This window comes from Seriola aureovittata, chromosome 9 (genome assembly GCF_021018895.1).
Source record: "Seriola aureovittata isolate HTS-2021-v1 ecotype China chromosome 9, ASM2101889v1, whole genome shotgun sequence".
In the NCBI taxonomy this organism is placed as follows: domain Eukaryota; kingdom Metazoa; phylum Chordata; class Actinopteri; order Carangiformes; family Carangidae; genus Seriola; species Seriola aureovittata.
Window position 1 is genome coordinate 24,967,452 of NC_079372.1, and position 24,988 is coordinate 24,992,439.

At 39.4% G+C, this 24,988-nt stretch overlaps 3 protein-coding genes across 3 annotated transcripts; 2 read left to right on the forward strand and 1 right to left on the reverse strand.

Moving 5' to 3' along the window:
* The first annotated feature begins 4,101 nt into the window (after window positions 1-4,101).
* On the forward strand, window positions 4,102-13,577 carry atp6ap1a (ATPase H+ transporting accessory protein 1a). Its single transcript, XM_056384736.1, has 11 exons — window positions 4,102-4,269; window positions 5,420-5,546; window positions 5,633-5,707; window positions 5,926-6,119; window positions 6,553-6,593; window positions 7,199-7,284; window positions 7,400-7,549; window positions 7,678-7,835; window positions 9,175-9,225; window positions 9,365-9,602; window positions 12,613-13,577. The coding sequence occupies exons 1-11, from the start codon at window positions 4,139-4,141 to the stop codon at window positions 12,820-12,822; spliced, it is 1,461 nt and encodes a 486-aa protein (XP_056240711.1). The 5' UTR covers window positions 4,102-4,138; the 3' UTR covers window positions 12,823-13,577.
* LOC130174666 (uncharacterized) lies at window positions 9,616-12,603 on the forward strand. Its single transcript, XM_056384735.1, has one exon. It carries the CDS (start codon window positions 9,992-9,994, stop codon window positions 11,807-11,809), a length of 1,818 nt encoding a protein of 605 aa, XP_056240710.1. The 5' UTR covers window positions 9,616-9,991; the 3' UTR covers window positions 11,810-12,603.
* Window positions 13,578-13,862: 285 nt separating the features above from the next.
* LOC130175119 (rhamnose-binding lectin-like) lies at window positions 13,863-24,283 on the reverse strand. The gene is made up of 18 exons (XM_056385415.1): window positions 24,211-24,283; window positions 23,622-23,654; window positions 23,433-23,495; window positions 22,516-22,651; window positions 21,398-21,507; window positions 20,798-20,842; window positions 20,580-20,712; window positions 20,339-20,442; window positions 19,082-19,091; window positions 18,789-18,832; window positions 17,802-17,834; window positions 17,454-17,552; window positions 16,965-17,103; window positions 16,024-16,133; window positions 15,886-15,930; window positions 15,660-15,792; window positions 15,435-15,538; window positions 13,863-14,076 (listed from the first exon to the last, which is right to left on the reverse strand). Exons 1-18 carry the CDS (start codon window positions 24,239-24,241, stop codon window positions 14,051-14,053), a joined length of 1,398 nt encoding a protein of 465 aa, XP_056241390.1. The 5' UTR covers window positions 24,242-24,283; the 3' UTR covers window positions 13,863-14,050.
* Between the last annotated feature and the right edge of the window lie 705 nt (window positions 24,284-24,988).

Below are 24,988 nucleotides of genomic sequence, written 5' to 3' on the forward strand. Positions count from 1 at the left end.
TCATAGTATAGTAAGGCATAAAAAGTCATAAATATGTCATAGTATAGTAAGGCAAAAAAGGTCATAAAAATTACATAGTATAGTAAGTCAAAAAAAGTCATAAAAACGTCATAGTATAGTAAGGCAAAAAAGGTCATAAAAACATCATAGTATAGTGAGGCATAAAAAGTCCTAAAAACGTCAGAGTATAGTAAGGCATAAAAAGTCATAGTATAGTAAGGCATAAAAAGTCCTAAAAACGTCATAGTATAGTGAGGCATAAAAAGTCATAAAAACATCATTGTATAGTAAGGCATAAAAACGACATAGTATTGTAAGGCATAAAAAGTCATGAAAACAACATAATATTGTAAGGCAAAAAAAGTCATAAAAATTAAATAGTATAGTAAGGCATAAAAACAACGTAGTATAGTGAGGCATAAAAAGTCCTAAAAATCTTATAGCATAGTAAGGTATAAAAAGTCATAAAAATGACATAGTATAGTAAGACTAAAAAAGTCATAAAAATGACATAGTATAGTAAGGCATAAAAAGTCATAAAAACATCATTGTATAGTGAGGCATAAAAACGACATAGTATTGTAAGGCATAAAAAGTCATGAAAACAACATAGTATTGTAAGGCAAAAAAAAGTCATAAAAACATCATAGTATAGTAAGGCAAAAAAAGTCATAAAAACGTCATAGTATAGTAAGGCAAAAAAGGTCATAAAAACGTCATAGTATAGTAAGGCATAAAAAGTCATAAAAATGTCATATAGTAAGGCAAAAAAGGTCATAAAAATTACATAGTATAGTAAGGCATAAAAAGTCATAAAAATGTCATCGTATAGTAAGGCAAAAAAGGTCATAAAAACGACATAGTATTGTAAGGCATAAAAAGTCATGAAAACAACATAATATTGTAAGGCAAAAAAAGTCATAAAAATTACATAGTATAGTAAGGCAAAAAAAGTCATAAAAACGTCATAGTATAGTAAGGCAAAAAAGTCATAAAAATGTCATAGTATAGTAAGGCAAAAAAGGTCATACAAATTACATAGTATAGTAAGGCATAAAAAGGCATAAAAAAGTCGTTTTTTTCATAAAAACGACATAGTATAGTAAGGCTAAAAAAGTCCTAAAAATTACATAGTTTAGTAAAGCATAAAAAGACCTAAAAACGACATAGTATTGTAAGGCATAAAAAGTCATAAAAACGTCACAGTATAGTAAGGTATAAGAAAGACATAGTATAGTAAGGCATAAAAAGTCATAAAAATGACATAGTATAGTAAGGCAAAAAAAGTCCTAAAAATGACATAGTGTAGTAAGGCATAAAAAGACCTAAAAACGTCATAGTATGGTAAGGCATGAAAACGACATAGTATAGTAAGGCATAAAATCGACATAGTATAGTAAGGAATGAATAGTCATGAAAACATCATAGAATAGCAAGGCATAATACATAGTACAGTAAGGCATATAAAAAACATTATAGTAAGGCAAAAAAACGCATGAAAACGACATAGTATAGTAAGGCATAAAAACAACATAGTATAGTCAGGCATAAAAAGTTATAAAAACATCACATTATAGTAAGGCATAAAAACGACATAGTATAATCAGGCATAAAAAGTTATAAAAACATCATAGTATAGTAAGGCTTAAAAAGTAAAAATCGACATAGTATAGCAAGGCATAAAATGTAAAAAAAACATCATAGTAAAGTAAGGCCTAAAATGTCATTAAAACATCACAGTATAGCAAGGAATAAAATATTCAAAAAATGTCTCAGTATATTAATGAATAAAAATGTCATCATAGTACAGTTAAGTATAAAATGTCATAACACCTCATAGTATAGTAAGGCATAGATATATTTTAAAAAGCCATAGTATATTATGGACTAAAAACGTCATAGTATAGTAAGGCATAAAACATCATATGTTAGTAAGGCATAAAAATGTAAAAAAAAACATGATAGTATAGTAAGGCATAAAATTTCAAAAAAGGTCAAAGTATAGTATAGTATAAAAATGTCAAAAAAGTCATAGTATATAATGGCGTAAACAGTCATCGAAACGTCATGATATAGTAAGGCATAAAACATCATAAAACGTCACAGTATATAATGGCATAAAAATATCCAAAAATGTCATAGTATAGTATGGCCTAAAAACGTCATAGTATAGTATGTCATAAGATATCATAGTTCAGTAAGGCATAATTATGTCAAAAAATGTCATAGGATAGTAAAGATAAAAATGCCAAAAAACTTCTTCGTATAGTCAGGCATAAAAATATAAAAAAATGTCATAGTAAAGTATGTCATAAAAATTTCAAAAAACATCATAGTTTAGTTAGGCATAATAATGTTAAAAAATGTAAAAGTATAATAAGGCATAAAAATCTAAAAAAAAAAAATTATAGTATAGTAAGGCATAAAATGTCAAAAAAGGCATAGTATAGAATGGGTTAAAAATGTCAACAAAAAACACTCATAGTATAATAAGGCATAAAACATCATAAATCATCATAGTATAATAATCCAAAAAATGTAATAAAAATGTCATAGTATAGTATGTCGTAAAACGTAATCAAAACTTCATAGTACAGTAAGGCATAAAACATCATAATATAGTAAGGCATAAAACATCATAATATAGTAAGGCATAAAAATGGCAAAAAATGGCATATTATAATAATTCATTCAGATTCAAATTCAGACTCAGACTCAGATTCAGATGACTTTATTCATACCAGAGTGCAATTCAGTTTTACAATATACCAAGACCTTTTATACACAAACACAAACTGACAGGCCTCGTGGGCTGTGCCAGAGACAACAAGTAAGTGGACAGATGTGCACGCTGCCACCTTGCAGGGCCCCACGCGTACTAACTCACACAAGGGTCAGGCAAGTAGAGTTGACATTCATAGCACACATAAATGAATAAATACAAACATTCTAGACTATATTCTAGACTATATTGCATGAAAAAACATGATGTAAACCTACTATTTAGGTTAAGAAACTAATAAGGCAGTGATTTAAGGACATTCTTTGAAAAAAGGGACCTATTTAACATGACTACAGATCAACATTTAGCAGCCTGATAGCAGAAGGAATAAGAGAACAAGAGTAACAACTTGTTTTATTCAGGGATGCTATGTAGCACCACCTTGACGGTATTATACTATAGTATTGTATGTTATAAAAGGTCATGAAAACGTCATAGTGTAGTAGGGCATAAAATGTCGTAAACCATTATGTGGTGGCATAAAAAACATCATAGTATAGTAAGGTATAAAAATGTAAAAAAAAAACACCATAGTATAGGAAGGCATAAAACGTCATGAAAACATCATAGTATAGTAAGGAATAAAACGTCATAGTATAGTAAGGAATAAAACGTCATAGTATAGTAAGGCATAATAATTTCAATAACAGTCATATTATAATATGGCATAAAACGTCATCAAAACGTCATAGTATAGTAAGGCATATAAAATTTCAATAAATATCATAGTATAGTATGTCATAAAAGTGACAAAAAACGTCATAGTATTGTAAGGCATTAAAATGGCATAGTATAGTAAAGCACAAACAAGTCATAGTATAGTTAGTATGTAAGTGCTGTGACCAGTCCTGTAACATTACATTATGTTGTGTAATATCATGTTTTGTAATATTAATAATATATGTTGTGTAATGTTTGTTTAATGAAAAACTGAAAAACATAGATGCAAAATGAAAAAAAAATAGATGCAAAATAACCACAAAGGTATTCAAAGAAACACACAATAAGAATGACTTGACACAAACTGACTACAAAAAGACAGAAAACAATTAAAAACAAATGCAAAATGAATAAAAAGATACAAAATTTGTTTTTAAAATAAATAGACACAAATAACCACAATGAGAAGCAAAGAGACACATTAACTGACTAAAAACAGACACAAAACATCTAAAAATCATTGTCGATGCTGACATGGCCGCCCCCACCCCTTGAGTAACTTACGCCCATGTCCGTTACAGCATCTGATGTCACGCTGCAGAGGAAGGGGAGGCAGAGTAGCGTCTCTTCTTCATCCACCGTCACGTGACCTCATTGGAATCGACGTCAGATCACCTACTGTCAGAGACTGTAAAGATGGCGTCTGCACAGACACCGCTGCTCAGCCGCATCTCTGCAGCCTGGGCCGTTTTTCTCGGTTTATTAAACATATTAAACGCGGGATTTTGCGATGAGCAGGTGCCGCTTCTTCTGTGGACGAGCGAAGGGTGAGAGACGATGATGTTCCTGTTTTTCCCCTCTCAGAGGCGGCTCCGTGGGATAACGGGTCATCACGGTTTTATTCCCATTTGGCTAACGGTTAACGGTGTCACTTGATGTTATTAAGATGTAAACCGACCTCAGTAGCTCTGTTAGGTCATAAATAAAACACAGACTCGACTGTGGTATTTTAATAATTAAACTAAGATAACATGATGTAAGAATATACATATAATCCTAATAAATGTCAGGTGCCTCATTACCTGCGATGTAACGTTAGCAAGCCGTTTACTCACTCTGCCTGAAACATGAACTTTACGATTGGCATGTATTATTTCATCACCCTTAGTTAATATAAAGGTCCCTCATTCATTTCATTCATCCACATGAAACCTGCCTATAGAACCACACAGTCTAACAAAACATGAATATGATATAGGACTGAACAATTGATCAAAAAAATATCGATATCATAATATGGCCAAGAGCAATATCCAAAGCGCAGGACATGAAATCTTTTTTGATAAATATAAAATGTGTCACAACAAACTATAAATGAATCATTGTGGTGCTACAGAGATTGCAATTACTCCTCAATTGGTGCATAGGGAAAAAAAGACAGAAAAGCAACATTAAAAAAACACAGGACACAAGAATATGATGCATTGGTGAAGATTAAACTACCCAGTGAAACAATAAATAGAATATAAAACAATGTAATAGTTCAAATTCACTCCACCTGGACCATCTACAACAGTAAAATGCTTCTTATATATTTCCACATTAGGAGTAATAAACCAATAACAATAATAATACACTTGAGTATTTTGATCCTGGTTCCTCCACTTCTTTGTGTCCTTGGGCAAGGTACTGAACCCCAATTTGCCTCTGATGACTGTTCCTTCAGTGAACATGTGTGTGTGTATAGTAGAGACATTGTATGAGTAGTAGAAAGAGCTGTTTGAATGTGTGTGAATGGGTGAATGTGCCTTGCTTTGTGTAAAGCGCTTTGAGTGGTTAGTATATATTAAGTGCAGTCCATTTGCTATTTACTTTTGTACTCTTACCTTAGTAAAAAATATGTTTTCCACTGTTGTCTGGGTCATTGTGCTTCAGTAAATGATCTGAAAACAAACCTCTGCTTTAAATCTCCACCAGGATCTCTCTGCCAAGTCAGTCCCCTCCTACTGCAGGTCACATTGTTGGGCAGCAGCAGCTTGCGTCTTACCTGGAGAAAGCTCTGAATGTGGGCCCACGAAATGTAGTGCTGTTCCTTCAGGACAAGGTACACAAAAACACATGCACGCACATAAGAATTACAATTTCTGTTTTTCTTATGAAGTAACTCCCCTCTCTCCATGTCCTCTCCAGATGAGCATAGAGGATTTCACCATGTACGGAGGGGCTTTTGGAAACAAGCAGGACAGTGTTTTCCCCAACCTGGAGGTGAGGTGATAATTAACCGTGTAGATCAGTTAAATGTTTTGAGTCCTGTAGTCTTTTATACTCTCTTTACATGTTCCTGTTTAACTCCTGTTTGATGCTGTATGTTCAAAGTTTCTCCCCCAGGTAATTGTCAGAGGAAGTGAAAACTTGGCTGCTGTGTTTTATGGTGTAGTATTGTTTTATTCCAGGTGTTACATTTAGTCTCTCCTGTGTTGCAGGGGGCTCTGATGTCCTCATCCTCCCCTCTGGTGTTACCTGCTGTGTCCTGGCCTGCCTCCAATGCAGTGATTGGCCAGCTCCAAGACCAATTAGAAACTTCCCCTCTGTACATGGACCCTGAGACACTGAGCCAGCTGAGACTCAATGCGTCCTCACCCGCCCTGCTGGTGTTCAGGCTGCCCTACGGCATCGGGTAGGTACAGCTGCCGCCATCTTTGTTTTGTACAGTTGTAGGTGTAGTTCTTATCTATTGGAAGGTTAATGGAAACACACACAGTGTCCATGTGACACCAACAGACCGACTCTCCTTATGAAACCAGTTGTCATTTCCAGATTGTGGCTGTTTGAACAGAGCTGCTCGCTCACAGTCACACTGCACGCTTTGCATTATTACAGCTGTTTATGCTGGTACATTCAGAGCAGCTGATCTTTCAGAAGCAGGATTTACTCACTTCTTCACCAAAATACTGTTCACTATGTGTATTTAGTGTGAGATGAGCAGCTGAAACATTACATAAAATGACTGTAAAATTACCGCAGCTAACATATTAATACTAACATACGATACTTACATACTAACATACTAATACTCAGTATCTTGTTGTTGTTTTGTCTGACTCTTGCAGGGCTGATTTGATGTCTGCTAAAGAGATTCTCAGTGGAAACGGTGAGTCTGCCACACAGCCTGTCTTATCCCAACAAAATAAAATCAACTGTGTGGTTTCTACTGCTTTGATGTTTTAGACTCATTCTTTGCTCAGAGATACAGTATGTTGTGCGGAACATGATCTTTTCTCCGACATGTTCTTTGGACCTTCTCACTCTGTGCTTCTCCTAAGGGAAGCAAGTTGCACAGGATTACCTGATTGGTCTAACTCCAAAATATTGTTGAGTCACCACTATAGCTGTAGCTAGGAAAACAGCTGCATGCTGGTACAATAGTGTAGTAGCTAATCTTAAAAGATAACATCACATGAAGTCTCTGACCTCTACTGGAGAGACGAACAAAAAAAAATAGTCCCTCATATTCATGTTTTGCTGATGGAAGTGCAGGGTCTGTCTAACACAGGTGCTCAGCTGGATTGAGATCTTGTGGTTTTAAAAGCCACAGCCCCGTTTTATATATTCATCAAACCATTCAGTGATTCCTCAAACACCTGTACAACTTGACATTTGTCACCAGGGTTGTTTTTGATATGAAAATCCTTTAGGTTTTTGCATTAATTAATTTGCTTGGAAATGCTGCCAATAGATGAACATGTTGTGTTTCAGACGAGGTGATCGGTCAGGTGTTGAGCATCATGAAGACCCAGTCTGTTCCATACACAGCCATTTACACAGCCCTGCGTCCCTCAAGGGTGAGTCAGGTGTCTGCTCTGTTAATGTGTGTATATCACTGTGTTCAGTGTTCACTGTGTTTGTTGTGCAGCAATAAATGTGTTCATATGCTGTTGTCTGTCCGTCTCTGCACAGGAGGCAGCGTCTCTCTCTATGGAAGCAGGTGTGGGTGGCGGACGCTCTCTGCTGCAGGCCAGAGGTGGCTACAGGGATAGGGAGAGAGAAAGGGAGAGGCAGCGCAGGATTAAAGAGAGGGCCGATATCTACGCTCCAGTGGAGTTTAAGGTGGAATGAGTTGGTTACATCTTGATTGCTAATTGGTTTTCTCTAGCCATGAAAGATAAGTGTGGAGATATTCTGTTCTGTTTTATTTTTGGCTAAAACCAGCAGTTAATTGATTTCTCTTTCCACAGGAGAGAGAGGACACCTGTATCCTCATGTGGGCAAAAGGCCTGTCGGTGAGCATCCTCCGGAGTGGTCGCTGGGAGGAACATGACCTGACTCCATCTACCTTTGGGGAGGGTGTCAGCCCAAAACTCCACGGCTCAAGCTGCGACAAAACCAAAGCAAAGTAAGTTTATGGCTGAGATTTACTTAAAAGATGAAGGAACTCACTGCTAAAGACTCTGCTTTCTGTTAGAGCTGCAAGTAATGATTATTTCCATTATCGTACCAATTATTTTCTCAGTGAATTAATTTGTTTGGTCTAAGAATAATCTTAAGAAAGAAATCTTAGAAGAAATCTAAGAAAATAGTGAAAAATGTCGATCATGGTTTCCATGGTCATTCCAAGGTGACACCTTCAAATATCTTTTTTCAAAATAATTTTCGAATCCAGAAAATATTCAGTTTATAAATATATATGACAAAGAATAGCAAGTGAATTTAGGCATTTTTGCCTAACAAAATTACTTCAACAACTATCAAATAAATGCAGATTGATTTTCTGTCAATTGACTGATAGATTAAATGACTAACTGTTTCAGCGCTACCTTCCATGTTTCCTTCTTTTCCTGCTGCAACTTCATAGGGATTTTCCTAACAGCCCTAAACAATTCCCCTGCACACAGCTCTACAATGAAGCAACGGCACAAGACATTACATTAGAGATCTTTTGTGTTATTATGAGAAGTGTGAAAACATTTTTGGCAGTTTACTCTGACACATACAACTTTCTTTTCATTTCCTAGATCAAAATACAGCTAAACTGCACTCGTTTTACTAATGTCTTCTGTCCCACTTTGCACCTTGCTTGTATACAACATCTGAGCAATAGCACAGGGAGAGGGGGGCCGCTGTTTGCCAGGGCTGCAGCCCCAGCTAGTGGCAGGTGGCTGCATAACATCTTGTCATCATGCAATAGTCAACCAACGTTTTACACTAGGAAAAGATCAATAATTATTGGTCTCATAAGTATTGATCCATAAAATATATTTGTGGTTTTAAGAGCCAAAAACCGTCTCAATGTAGTTTTACATCTCCTCTCTCAGGCTTCTCTCTGGAGCTCTAGTAACAACAGGTCAGTGAGCCAATCAGAAGAGAGGAGGCTCTAAGTCTCTCTTCTGATTGGCTGGCAGTTTTTTGAGTGATATAATGAAAATATAGCAGATTTCAGGTAAACACTCAGAGAAACCAAATCCTGCAAGGTTGGATGGTGGGTCCAGGTGGCCCGTACTTGGTGAATGGCTGAGGGTGGTGACTGCTTTGTTGTGACATCACAGAGTTACAAGATCGTGACGGCTCGTTTTAAGGCTCAGTTTCTGAATACAGGCTGTGTGCATTTCTTGTCATAAAAGTCAATAATGTGTAGATGTTGTCTTTATCTGAAATGTTTAAAATGAAATCTCATAATTTATCTTGTAGTTTTCTTAGTTCTTTCTCTGTCACATTTCATGTTTGGTTTTTTGCAGGTTGGTTCTTAATTATGAGAATGTACTCGGCCACCGCAGCTTTAAACTGATGTAAGTATGCACAATATACTCAGACCGGGTATATATAAACATCTAACCTATTCTTTAATTAAGAAATAGAAATAATTCAATTCTTCTCCTGAACCCTTCAAAAATCTGCATATTTTTATGTGTGTGTGTGTGTGTCCAGCTTTGCTATGAGCCAGCGTCACTATAAGGTGTCTGCACGCCGCTGGTTCACACTTGACGCCGTGGAGCTGGAGTACGACGGGACCAAAGCCACGTTCAACGGCAGCAGACACGTTTATGCCCCCGCTGAGTACTCGTACCGCTGTGAGTCTGTCACCAACTTCCGTTGGCCGCTACTCATCCCACGCTCATCCAAAGACCCAGCCAATCAGTGGAGAGTCTCCTTTGAGGACTTCCAGGTAAGATGGCGATTTTTTTTCTCTAATGTTATGAATTTTTGTTTTTTGCACAATATTAAAATCTGCACAAAAAGTAGATTTTTGGTCAAAAACTAATGTAGAAACTGTCATGGTTTGCTATGGCAGACACTTTTTGTTAGTTTTGTTTTGGAGTTTTTGCACTTCCTGTTTTATTTTGTAATTGGTTTCCATGTGTGTCAGTGTTTTTGCTTCCTGTCTTGGTCCTGTGTCTGTGATTGTCTGCCCTGCCCTAATGTGTTTCACCTGTGTTCAATCATCCTTGCCTCCCTTGTCTATATAGTCCTTGTGCTCCCCTTTGTCTGTGTCGGTTCGTCCCTTTTCAGTTCCGGGTTTGTTCACGTCTGTTCACGTCTGTTCATGTCACGTTCATGCCATGTTCATGTTTGGATTTTGGATTTTTGTTTAATAAACCTGCCTGCACCGTCTCCCATGTGTTAGCTGCATTTGGGTCCTACTTACCTCGCAAAAACCCTGACAGAACGAACCGACCAGAAATGGACCCAGCGGTCTACGCCAGCCTCATGGCTTTTTTGAGTGTTCATCCATCCTGTCAGCAAGCGCCCTCGTCGGTCATCAGATCTCTGTTCAAGCTGCCTGTCCCCTTCTCGGACTCGGACCTGGAGGACTCTGATCGGGAGGACCCTGACGAGTCCCCTTTCAGGGGAACTCGCCTGGCAATTTTCGGGGGATCTCGTGGAGGCCAAAGAAGGCCAGGTAATCACGGCTCCCGTCGCCATGGGGAGGCTCCGCCTCGGCCCCAGCCCCAGGTTTCTCGCTTCCAGCCCAAGCCAAAGACCAAGGTCCACCGCTTCCAGCCCAAGCCCCAGCTACCCCAGTGTCCAGAGCCTCTAATCCCCTGTGGGCAGGAGCCTTCACCAACCACCCTGGCTGACACATCAGCTGTTCCAGCGTCGGGGGTTCCACTTGGCGTTTCGTCGGCTCCTGCCCCACCTCCTGGGTCGATCATCCCGGCCGGCGCATCAGCTGTCTCAGCGTCTGGGGTCCCGGTCGATTCCTCCCTAGCCCCTGAATTGGGTGGGCTGGACAAAGTCTCCCCTGCTCCACCTGTCCTGTCGCCGGTCCAGCTGACTCCAGACTCTTGTTCCCAGTCAGTGGTCCGGCCGATCCCTGCTCCTCGTTCCCTGCCGTTGGTCCGGCCGAATCCTGTCCCTCATGTCCAGTCGGCACTCCAGCTGACTCCTGACTCTGGTTCCTGGTCAGTGGTCCGGCCGATCCCTGCTCCTCGTTTCCTGTCGGCGGTCGCTGCTCCGTGTTCTCCAGCGGCGTCTACGACTGTTCCTGTCCCTCCTGTGGTGTCGGCGGCCGCTGCTCCATGTTCCCCGGCGGCGTCGACGACTGTTCCTGTCCCTGCTGTGGTGTCGGCGGCCGCTGCTCCGTATTCTCCAGCGGCGTCGATGACGGCTACTGGTGTGACGTCACCACCTCTCCTGGTTCCTGATGTGACGTCACCACCTCTCCTGGCTCCAGCCATGACATCACCCCCGCTCGTGGTTCCTGCCAGGGCACCACCCCCATTGATTCTTGCCCTGACTCAGCCCATGTGGCTCCTGGTGTCCTTGACTCCTGCCAGGGCGCCACCTCCAGTGGTCCCTGACTCTGTGCCGCCTCCGGTGGTCCCTGACTCTGTTCCGCCTCCGGTGGCCCCTGACTCTGCGCCGCCTCCGGTGGCCCCTGACTCTGCACCGCCCCCGGTGGCCCCTGACTCTGCGCTGCCCCCGGTGGCCCCTGACTCTGCGCTGCCCCCGGTGGCCCCTGACTATGTGCTGCCCCCGGTGGTCCCTGACACTGTGCCGCCCCCGGTGGTCCGGCTGATCTCTGTTCCTCGTGTCCTGATGGTGGTCCAGCTGACTACTGTCCCTGGAACCAAGTCAGCTCCTGTTCGCCTTCCAGAGTGGCGACGCCATCCTCCGGCTCGACCTCCGGAGAGACCACGTCTTCGTCGCCGTCCTCCTGCTCGACCTCCGGAGAAACCCTGTCTTCACCGCCGGCCTCCAGAACGGCTCCGTCCGTTTGCCCGACCTCCGGGTCGCCCCACTGAACTACCAAGCCTGTCCATAAGGCCTCCGCCTCGTCCCCCTGAGTTGCCATGTGTTGCCCCTGAGCATCGGAAGATGCTGTCCACTGGCCCCTGGATTCCTCCCGCCCGAGTTTATGTTTTTGTTTAGGGTCGTCTGGGATTCGACCCTTAAGGAGGGGATTCTGTCATGGTTTGCTATGGCAGACACTTTTTGTTAGTTTTGTTTTGGAGTTTTTGCACTTCCTGTTTTATTTTGTAATTGGTTTCCATGTGTGTCAGTGTTTTTGCTTCCTGTCTTGGTCCTGTGTCTGTGATTGTCTGCCCTGCCCTAATGTGTTTCACCTGTGTTCAATCATCCTTGCCTCCCTTGTCTATATAGTCCTTGTGCTCCCCTTTGTCTGTGTCGGTTCGTCCCTTTTCAGTTCCGGGTTTGTTCACGTCTGTTCACGTCTGTTCATGTCACGTTCATGCCATGTTCATGTTTGGATTTTGGATTTTTGTTTAATAAACCTGCCTGCACCGTCTCCCATGTGTTAGCTGCATTTGGGTCCTACTTACCTCGCAAAAACCCTGACAGAAACGTAACATAGCACTGTCTCTATCATAAAAAGGTCAAATCTGCCCCACAAAAAAAAAAACTTAAATTGTGACATCATTTAAACTACGGTCCTCGTCAGATCTGATATTAACAAGCTCTAAGTTCAGGTGTGAATGCACCCCAGACTCATTGAAGACACATTTGAGATCCGATCACTCAGACCACATTCAGAGGTGGTTTGAGCCACATGTAAAACGTCATTTGTATAAATTCTGAATGATGACCAGATGTAATATCTAGGAATGAAAGCGTCCATGTGGAAAGCCAGAGGGAATGATAGAGGGTGCCAAGCATTAACAATAAGCCTTTACAGTGATTAACAATTAACTTCTAAATTAACTTTCCCTCCACAGATCCAGGGCTTCAACGTGACCGGCAGTGAATTCTCATATGCCAGTGACTGTGCGGGCTTCTTCTCTCCTGGTATCTGGATGGGTCTGATGACCAGTCTGCTCATGGTCCTGGTGCTCACCTACGGCCTGCACATGATCATGCAGCTCCGCACCATGGACCGCTTTGATGACCCCAAGGGCCCTGCCATCTCCGTTCCCCAGACAGAGTGACACACCTGCCATCTGTCCCCTGACTTCACCCTCCATCTTTCCTCCTCTCACTGCAATGCTTCCACTTCCACCCTTTACATTTCTCTCCCCATTCATCTCTAGTTGGACAGTATACAGAATAATTAGTGATGTTGTCAGAATAAGAGTTTATTCTTCATTATGTCAGTGTCAGTTTATACCTTTTAAAATGTGCATCCTAAGACTGAAGCATCTAGTTTTCAGGCTGCCATAGATTAAGATGTCCCCCCTGAGAGGGATACACCTGTACATAGGGGAACAAGAATAACGAATAATGATGTGAAATATGAAATGCTATTTATTTGTGAATCTACTGTCATTTGTCTATGTTTGTGTGTACATTTGTGGCTGTGAGTAGAACATGAAATGTAGTCGTTGAATGAAGGGAATCAATTTTGTAACTGGATGATAGAGAAATTATATCCATTACATTCCATTAACTTTAGGCAAAAGGGATGTTTTGATGAACATGCAACATGAAAGAAGCACTGAGATGCAACATTAAAATCAGACATTTCCAGTTGTTTCTGTATAATCCTCTTGGTTGTTTTAAGTTTTCATTTTTGAACAATATTGTTTGTCTTTAACATGAGTCAAGCTCTCGCAACTGACGTGCACTGAAATATGCTTAATGTGAAACTTATCTTTCTGTTTAATTTATTTTGTAGTGAATCTCAATGATGTAAGGTCTTGTTTTGTGCTGCTGCTGTGACCCCAATAAAACATCTGAGAAGAGGTTTCATTTTAATTTATTCTGTTATTTTGCATTTGTTTTATACAACAATTAAGTATAGCTTTAGTTTCACAATCTATTTAGACAAACTATGCCAAAGTCAAACTCAAGTTTGGAACGTCTTTCTCCTGTAACACATTAAACAAGGATCTTTGCTGGTAAATTTTAAGATTTTTATTCCAAAAAAGATCATATCTGAGGATTGGAGGATTTTTTCAGCAAGTTAACCACTGCAGTTTTGTACGTGGAAAAATTTGTATTTTTATGTATATTATAAGGCCAGACAAACTGTCAGTGAAAGGCAAGTTTATTTGAAGAGCACAATGAAAACAGAAAATGTTACAGGTGAATAAAATGAGCCCTAACCCTGAAAAAATAAAACTGCAGTAGAGAAAATTAATCAAAGGCACTGAAACCCAGTAATTAGTGTATATTATTTCATTCCAAGCATGTATATATTGTGATGTAATTTTGGTTTTATTGATCTGGTTGAAACGGAGGATCTGCAAAAGAGAAAAGAGAAAATTCACTTTAGTTACTGACTACATGAAAATATTCTGCTCCTGCAGGAAAATTATTTCTAAACCAGCTTTTTACACACTATGCATCAAAGCTCATTCTTTACCTTGGAAATACTAGTTAGACAAACATAACCTCGACTCAAGGTCCACTTACTTGCCTTTTCAAAAGCCTTTGACCACATCATGTGGCAGTTAATAACATGAGCAACCTCACCCCACCGATGAAGACCATGTGATGTGGTTAAAGGCTAATGAAGACACCTTTACTTACCTTTATACACTTCATTAAACCCCAAAATGCTAACATTAGCATGCATGGCTAAGTGGCTAAGCACCTAGAGTAGTAACTTAGCATAGCTGCTACTCTTGCAGCAGGTTAATACTGCACAAGAAAAATATTTGCATCTGGGCCAATCACCATTATGTTACACTACTGCTGTGCAGTATTAACCTGCTGCAAGTGACCAGGTTCTGAATGCTACAATATCAGTTTAGGCTAATTTTAGCAGCAATATTTTTTTATTTTTTTATTTTAATATTAAATGTGATAATATATCCCATCACGCAGTGTTGCATGTGCAGGAGTGCAAATAAGGTTATGTCATAAAGGAATACCTTAAATTTTCCTTTTACTATAGTGTACTGTATGTAGTCCTTGCACAAAGTAACTGCCAGTACAAAAATTATGCTGATTCTTTAACTCCACCTATCGATCACCAACTGGTGAGGATGCTGACTTTTTGGCTGGGACTTCAAGTGTGTTCACACCAGAAATATTTTGTCTTGTGTCACATGTGCAGATTATCTTACATATTAGCTGTGAACTAGCTAACAATGGATGCACCGACTTTGTGTGAAAAAAACAAAACAAAACCTTTAGTGGGATGGAAAATAGAAGAAACCTTAAGAACTGCAACAGGAGAGGGATCCTTCTTCCAGGACATTAATAATAGATAACATTTATGAAGAACTCAAAATGTTGGCATTACATCATCTATACAGAGATTAACTGTACAGTTCTAACTATACTATGTGTATGTACTCAACATCATAGTTTTCCCCCCATATTGTACACACACTTGACCAAGCCTTTACGGGTCCTGAGAGAAGTTGGTATTGACTATTATCAACAGTTGATGATTTGCCCACCCACTGTAAACCTAACAAACCCATTATGACTTTTATTAGCTGTAGCAGAAGCAATGTTAATAATAGTGCATTTTGTATGATTACGATTGACTTAATGTATCAGAAACACATTTCAAACTCTCTTTGGGATATTTCAACTGCACTTGGGGGCTCTCTGGTGGCCACGGGGGCTTGAGGCAGGCACTACTTACACTGACATCTGTAAGCCACCTCCAGGTACTTGTAAGTGCCGACACAGGGGTCTCCAAACACTGAGTTGCTGGCTTTGACAGAGCAGCTGCTTTTCCCGTTACAGCTGTGGATGCAGAGTGATGTGGGTGAATAGAGGCTTGAATCTGCACTAAAGAATGGGACATTTGTGCCTCAACGTATGGCATTCATCCCTCCTCTTTTACAAAAAAAGTGGCCAACTGCACCTTTCAGCCACTTTGTTAGTGGGACTTGAGCACAGCACATTTTGGACCTGAGGGGCAGGACGTTGGTAAGAGCAGGTGGTACGGTCACGGCGTCCATAATCAGCGCTGTACACAAAAATGACCTGCCCTTCATCTGACAAACAGAGCAGGAATGGTGAGACATTAAATGAGAGTTGAAATGCTCAGAAAATATAAGTATGCATATGGCATAAAAAACTGATCTTACCACACTGCAGGATGGCCAAAGAGCTCTCACATACGACAGTGTGGACTGTTAAAGTAACAAGAATCACATTAGACATATTGCTCTTATCAAACTTACTGGTTTGTTTAACTTTTAGTTGCACAGACAAACTTAACTGACTTGCTGGGAAACAGGAGTAGGTGGTGTCCAGGTATTTGTAGATGCCAAAGCAGGGATCAGAGGTACGAACAACATTTGCATTGAATTCACACACTCTCTTGCCATCACACCTGCAGCGACACGATACAGAGCTCATTTTCTGGATTTAATCATTTAATCTGACAAGTTGTACAGCATCATAAGGGTCTACAGCCACACCAGCAACTATATGAGTTTACTAATGTTGGCTGAATGTTAATGTCAACATGCGAACAAGCTCAAAATAACGATGCTTGCATGCTGATGCTGAACAGGTTTTAATGTTTTCCATGTTCACCATCTTAGTTTAATGCTAGCTTTCAATAATTAGCACTAAATGCATAGAACAGCTGGGGCTGATGGGAACTTTGTTAGTTTTGCTGGTACTGTATGTGACAGTCCGAAGACCATAATTAGAACAAATAGAAATTTTGGCAGTAGAAGCAGCCACCCTCACAAATCATCAGAACGCTAATTCTGTAGGTTAATACTCAATTTAATGGGAGTAGTTATAAATTTGGCCAATGTGTTCATCTAGGCGGAAAATTATCCAGATTACAAAAAACAAAAGTGTGTGACTGACCAATGATTATGAAAAGAATATCAATAATAATAATAATTATCATTATTATTATTGAAATTATTTAAATATTATTTTTGCAATTCCACATTATTACAGGAGAAAGTGGAGGCTACATGTAAGCCATATAGTCATAGCAGAAAAATTTCTAATATTTATATTTAGTTATATTTATAATTACGTCTATAATTCAACAGAACATGAGGTGAGTTCTCTCTCTCTCTCTCTCATTCTCTCTCTCTCTCTCTCTGTGACATAGTGTATGTGTGAGTAAGAGTGGAAGAGTAATTGCACGACATGTGGAATGTTTTTATGACTTTAGTGAATTTTAGTGGGTGTGTACCTTTTCTTGAGGACGTCCACAGTGCCTAGCTGAGAGCACTGTGTATCGGTCAGCTGGTTTGCCGGTCTGCCCTCACTGCAGGTCTCTCTGTCTGCACGTCCATACAGAGCTGTCTCCACGGTGATCACCCCACCGTCTGCTACATACCAGAAGGGAACAAATCAAACAAAGACAGAGGGAAAAACGATGTACAGGATGAGCCTGATGATGTTCTTTATCTTGTTATATTAACAAATTTAATTAAAATGACCCAAGCCAACAGGGCTAAAGGCTAAAAATTTCTCTACAACACTGTAGTTTTTGCAAAAGTTGAGGAAACAGTGCAGTTGCTTGGTACTATTTTCAGCAGCGGATTCATCCACGTTTGGTTCTTGAGGGAGTATTGGGGGCAGCAGGATGGTGTGTGTACAACTGAGTCAAAATAAACTACAGTGTGTGTGTGCGTTTATCAACATACATGTACAGCTTGATTTCTTAACTGCCACATACCACAGCTGAGGCGCTGGACGTTGTAGGGGACATCACAGGTGATCACCCTCTCTTTGGAAAGGGCGGTGGAAGTAAAATAGTTCTGGGCACTGGAAAAGCCTGGAATGAAAAATTTGTTTTATACATTTAAAACGCTGCTGAGAACAGGTCTTAGAAGGTCTGAGAAGTGTCAGGTTATAACAGATAACCTGTATGAATATGATCGAATTACATTAACAACCGTAGAGCAATGTGTTCAAATAATGCATGGAAATTATGTATCAAAATGAAAGTATAAGCTTAACACAAAGGAACATAATGAAAAAAGATGTGCAAGCACTGTCATATAACAATCAAACATCCATTTACCTGAAGCCGTGAGTAGACACGTTGCTGCGAGCACTGAAAGACAAACATTGGTTATTTCATTGATCTTGTTATTTCTGTGAGTTAATGAGAACTTCAAACAAACTGAAACCTTCACTGTTAAGGACAGATAAGTTCAAAGGAAGCCCCACCCTTCCCAAATAAAAGATCAGAGATCCCCAGACTGAAAGGCACGGGGAGAAACTCTTCACACCCTGAGTTGATAATTTGACATTGACTCAAAAGCCAGAGAGTTTATTTCAACATGTTTTTATTAGCTTCTGATTCGTCTGCCCACTTGCAAAACCTTCGTGACCTACCAGGGGGCCACAGCCCATAGGTTTGGAACCACTGAACTAGAGGTCTGTGCTCTGTCCTCTGTTCTGTTAAGGTAGAATCAAAAGTTTACAAATGCGTCAAACAGTTCAATGGGCCACTTCTCAGCGACCGAACCCAAATAACACACGATTCACACTGTGTCTTCTACAGCACTGGCGTAGGCATTTAAAAATTTAAATAACAGTCTCTCTAGATACGGACAGCACAGCAAACAACCCCGTGTTGAGTAACATCAGCCCAGTATTACTCAACACTGGGCTCTTTGCTATTGCTAGAATGTAAATGTAAAAATCATCGTATACACCTGATCACTAAATTGCTAAAGTGAACTGTGTGCACCAGTGTCTTATTTGAGTTCAGTCACTGACAAGTCACAGATTTCACTGTTTGTAGTGTATTGTCCTGTTCTGAGATCACAGACCTCTGAGGGCTGAAGAGCAAAAGATTCCTTCTCTTAACAGATGCATGTCAAAGCACAGTACAATATAAATGCTATAAAAGAGATACTGTTCTCAGATATCATAGCAGCATAGATATAATTAATGATTTTTTTAGTAAAGAAAAGCAAGAAATCTTATAAAATCTAAATTTAAGCTTCCAGATTTATTATTCTTTTCTTTATGATTATTTTCTAGTCAGATGTGTACTCACACAGTGAGGCGCTGAGTCTGGAGCAGAGCATGGTGCCACAGGGTCTGGTTTAGGTGAAGGGCTGAACTTCTGGATGTTGAAACAGGCTCCTGATATTTATTCTGTTGGTGTAAGAACTGTCTCTAAAAAACAAGTGACAGAGGAAAACACCTCATGCCTTCCTTATCAGTTGGAACAGTTGCAAAGAGGAAAGTAAACCATGGTCACAGATAATCAAAATACCATGAAGATAAAGAAGAGTCGCATGAATTACACTTGAAATAAAAAGACATCTGTGAAAAAGCTCACGTTACTTTGTGACAACTGAAAAAGAGACACATTAATTCACAAAAAGCTGCCATAAGGCTTTCTTCATAATGAATCCACATAAAGCTTTTGAACATCAGTAATCATGATTTGGCAGAGAGAGAGTGTCTGAGAACAAACAAGAAACAAAACTGAGGTTTTATGGTTCAGTTCTCAGTTTGCCTTTTTATAGTTAAATAGTTTTAAAATCTCTATTGTGGTGATGTTAATGACAACAATATGCTCATATCTGCAACTCACACAGCTTTTATCGCATTTTTTAAACACATTTATTATTATTATTATTAATAATAATAATAATAATAATAATAATAATGTTAGATTAGAAACAAGAATAGGAGTAAAGCACCTCTGAGCTCAATGCTAATGTTAGCATGTCATCAACAATGCTATCATGCTGATATTTAGCAGGCATAATGTTTCCCAGGTTGACCTTCAGCATTTTAATGTGCTAATGCTGTGGGAGCTCTGACGTAGATGATGTAGATGAAATAGACGGTGAGCAAGTTTGCTGTATTGACCGGAGCAAAGGCATAAAAACATGGGGTACTTTAATGAAACATTGACTTTCGAACTGGAAATGTCTATGGTTTTCATTTCAGAAATCCGGTCACCTTAATTCCTGATTCCTGATAATTCTTCCCTGTTCTGAAGATGTGTTTTTTATGCCCCAGTCTGAATGACTGAAAGTCCATTGTTACATCATAAATAACTCTGTCATTATGTAAGACAAGGTCAGACAAGTTTATTTGTTAAACACACAAGAGATGTTGGGGTAGTTAAGGTATTACAGATGCAGTAAAAAAAAAAAGATCAAATATACAGTGTTATTCAATCATATTTAAATTATGTTTACAGTTGAATTTTATCAGGTGCATTGGTTTATTGATTAAATTCCATACTTCTCTAGTTCTTAAATTCAATCATAAACTGAAGAAACATTTGAGCAACTGATTGAGTATGAATACTATTGAGAATATTACTGTGATTTCAATGTGTTCACACAGGATCTGCAAAAGAACAGACGGATGATTCATGTTAAACAGCACAGCCACAGAAATAAGTGAATATCTCATAAACTGTACATATTAATTATTTAATGATAATTATTAATGACTTAACTTGTTTTTGTTTCACCTCAAATAAAAAATGTGGCCTCACTAAATTTACAGTCCAAAATTGAGATTGGCAGTAGTGTGTTTGCAACATTACATTAAACCCCGAAGGGCTTTTGAATCACTTACATTGACATACGTAAGCCACCTCCAGGTACTTGTAAGTGCCGTAACAGGGGTCTCCAAACACTGAGTTGCTTGCTCTGATAGTGCAGCTGTTCTTCCCATTACAGCTGTGGGTACAGAGTGATGTGATGTTAGTGAACAACCTCCAGCTATCACTGTACTCCAGTTCCTAAATTAATAAGGATGATTTGATTGATATTTTGAACCTGAAAATTTTAAATCAACAAAGAGTGGACAACTGTACATTTCAGCCACTTTGCTCGTGGGATTTGAGCACAGGACTTTTTGGATTTGAGAGGTGGGACGTTGGTAAGAGCATGTGGTTCGGTCACGACGTCCATAATCAGCACCATACACAAAAATAACCTGCCCTTCATCTGCAAAGAAGAGGAGGACAAGTCAATGAAAAGTGCTGAAATTAAATGAAAATGCTTCCACATACATGTAAAAAAGTGGTCTTACCACAGTGCAGGTGTGCTGAAGAGTGCTCGCATGTAACCAAGTGATCTGTGACATAAATCAGATTAGACATCACACTATTGAAGGCTCAGTCACACCAGGAAGTGGCACATTGAAATTCATCAGTGGTGCTGGGAGCTTGGTGATATAATATCTATTGAACTTCTGCCCTGCAAATAAGCTTCTTCTGCTAATCAATCACAAGCTCCTTTCTATTTTCTCTGTTTGACAGTTTGTTTTTAGGACTGACATTTCATTCAATACAGAGAGGGTCTGAAAGCTCTCTCCTAGCTGAGTAAGTTGAGGTAGTTGTACCATCAACTCCTGTCTCATAACTGTCTAAAAACTGTTGCTCTTTTGTGAAGCTTGCCTGGATGGTGCAGGATAGCTAATAAACTATGATAGTTTCCTCCATTTTGGACTCTCCTGCTCTGTGTTTCCTCAAAGGTCACCTCAGTCAAGACGGCTTACTATAAATTAATGGTCCAACTCTTCAGGAAAATATTTCACTGATTAACTGATTCCATTGGAATTTACTGACTCTGTTATTGTAAATGTCGCGGCTTTGCTTTGTTATTTATGTTAGGCAGTCATGTTACTGACTTGCTGGGAAGCAGGTGTAGTTGGTCTCCAGATATTTAAAGATGCCATAGCAGGGATCAGTAGTACGGATGACGTTTGTGTTTAGTTCACACACTTTCTTTCCATCACACCTAAAGGAAACACGAAGAGGAAAAAACACTAAAACAAATGGAAAACAGTTGCTCCTGTGGCTAATATCAGTATATACAATAACTATTAGAGCGGTGACATGTGGTCCCCAGTGGATGACTACAGTTACTTTAGTGAGTTTTCATGTAGAGCAGTGACCAACAGGTCCTGACTGGGAGGACTGAACACAGACTTCAGAAGAGGTAGATTTTGTGGATTTTATGGATATAGATGAAACCAGGGTATGATGCAAGATCCTGCACTGCCACACTGGTAAATGTTTATGGGAGCTGTAGTTTTTCTGTGTAATTACTGTTGAATCACAAATATTTCAAAATTTTAGCTTAGAAAAAGGACAGTGAACCCGAGGGACAAGCTCATCTGTGTTTCGGACAGACTGATGGAAAAAATGCTAAATGGGTTTGAGGACAGCAGGACAACTCAAAAAGCTGAACTGATTTGCACCAAACTTGGTTGAGGGATGAGGGAAGGGCCACGGAAGAACCCATTAGATTTTGTGGTAGATCTGGATCATTCACAATGAATTTGAATTTTTTGTCTTGGGTGGATGTTTATAGAGCCACACAACCAAAAGTCAGATCAGATTGATTATAGATGTGACACATAACATGATAAGAAAAAGTCCAGGTAAGCAGTCTGAAAAACTAGAGAGGGAAGCTCAATACGAGTCAGATTCAGCCTATACTGTACATACAAGATTGTGGCAGGCTGTGAGGACATTGGTCCTGAGATGTTGGAGATTAATCAAAATTACCATCTTTTTAATAGTGTAAAGATAATCTGTTGGATAAGTAATTTTACCCTCAGACATCTGCAGCTCCCACTGGCCAAGTACAAGATGTCTGGTGATGGAGTTTTTAAATGCTTCCAAGCTCTCGCACATTTGACATTTTATTTCAAAGCTCAGTGATGCTGAATCAAAAACACTGATCTGGTTTTGAGATGCAGCAGAATACATGTCGATGTTTTGAATTTCACTGGTTGTTTACCTTTTCCTGAGGACGTCCACAGTCCCATGCTGAGAGCACTTTGTGTTGCTAAGCTGTTGTGGAGGTTTTCCTTCACTGCAGGTCTCTCTGTCTGCTCGTCCATACAGAGCAGCCGTCACTCTGATCACTCCAGTGTCTGTTACAACAAAGAGTGAAACGTCTTGACCTTACTCTGTAAAGTGCCGTGAGATAATGTATGATGTTTGGCATTAGGTAAATATAACTGAATTGACTTGACTTGAATTGTAAAGGAATTATTTTCTTCTGACCAATCAGTGGCAAATTACAGATCTGACCCACTATCACCAACTTATGACTAAGAACAAATAAACTTTCAGTCCTGTAAAATAAAAAAAGAGCATAGGTCGTTTGTGCAGCAGGTTATATGACCCATAGTTATGTTTTGTTGTTAGGCGACATCTAGTGGTCGTAGGAATTACAGCAGGAACAAAGAGGAAAGTGCGATGACGAGTCCAAATCAGGAAGAGGTGATTTCTATCCCCATGTGAAAGTAGCAGTTTATGTCGTTTCTTTTATTCATGACTGTTTGACAAAGTTAACCGCGTTGTTATTATTGTAACCATGACAACAAAGATGGTCTAATATTGAGGAAGTACTTGTGTGAACCCAAATCACGATCTTTTCCTAAACCTAACCGAGCCATGGCCGTTTTTACAGTAACCATGGTAACGAAGGTACGTACACCGCTCTCGTTCCGCCTGTTTATTTTTGTTACCCTGACAACTGAGGTTCGATACGCCGGGCACTGTAGCGGCATAATTTCAGAGAGATCGTGAGAGGGTTGAAAAAAAAAAAACGACCTATATGGTCGTTCAACCCACAACATTGATTTGGTCAGTTTGTTTACATCTTCCAGCTTAAATGTAGCATTCACCACCTTTAGAGTTCAGTCATACCACAGCTTAGACGTTGGACGTCGTTGCCATTGTCACAGGTGATAACTGTTTCTGTGGACACGTCTAAAACAAACCAAAATAAATTAAAAAAAAAACAGATGTGGAAGTGTGAGTTAAAATGTGGTCAAGACATGTATTTTTAAAAGAAAAACTGTAATGACTATAATACTAGATTGACTCTATATTTACCTGCTGTCACGAGCGAACAGGTCACTGCCAATACTGAAAAAGAAACATCACTGTCAAACAGATATAACTTACTTCAACTGGATTTACAACATGCAAATAGCAATGAAAATGTATTTCAGCAGGAGCCATGGTTAGTTGGTCCATTACGTCTATCCAGACTAAAACATTTAGATGGATTGACATGTAAATATAACACTCGAGGATGTTGTTGATCCTCCGGCTATCATCAGTTCATATTTACAGTTTGTCCAACACTTTGGTTTATGTTCAAATACCAACAGAACCAATCACATCAACTTTACTTTGTGTTCAGTACTAATCAGCTCATTAGCTCTTGACATACACACAGGGTTGTAGACTTACACTGGACTTCATATCAGACAGATGACAGTGCAAAAAACTTAATTCATTTAATTTTCATATGATCTATCTCATAACAGTTACTCCATCCAGCATCCTAAAGCTCCGGTCTATACAGTATATTAAAGGGACTAAGCCTCTTCAACAACAAAACATCTTATCCAATCAAAATTCATAGAATAACTTATATAAACCCACTAATTATTTTCCCAGGCAGTCGTATACTCACACAGTGTGCTGCTGAGTCTGAAGTGGAGCATGGTTTCAGTAACAGGTGAACAGTCGGACTGAATGTAGTTGAATGGACACACCCGTATTTAACGTGTGTTACAGTATATGACAAACAACAAACCAGCTGGCTCCTGGCTGTGTTAAAATATAAACTCGCAATCAAAGCCAGGCTGTATGACTTTCTGGGTGTATCCAAACTTTGATAAAAGATAATAAATGACTAATTTATCCAATATTATCAGAAGGAGGAAGAAGGAAGACTTCTACAGAATTCCCATCATACTCATCATGAACCTCTCCGTCTGTTCAACTGTTTTTTTGCAGCCTATGAACATAAAATTACTGACTTGTGGATCTTTATAATCATAAATCTACTTGCTCCACAACATGCATTTTTCAAAAGGAGTGTATATACGTTATATTCAGAAAGTCTTCAGACCCCTTCACTTTCTTCATATTTTATTGTGATTCAGCCTTGTGCTAAAATCCTTTAAATTTATTTTTTTTTCCTCATCAATTCCTCATATCATATCAATTTCCTAAACTTTTTCAAATGTATCAAAACAGAAAAACTGAAATATCATGTTGACATAAGTAGTCAGACACTTTGATATGACACTTGAAATTTAGCTCAGGTTCTTCCCATTTCTCTTGATCATCTTTGAGATGTTTCTACACCTTGATTGGAGTCCACCTGTGGTAAATCCAGTTGATTTGACATGATTTGGTCTCACAGCTGACAATGCTGATCAGAGCAAAAACTAAGACAAGAGGAG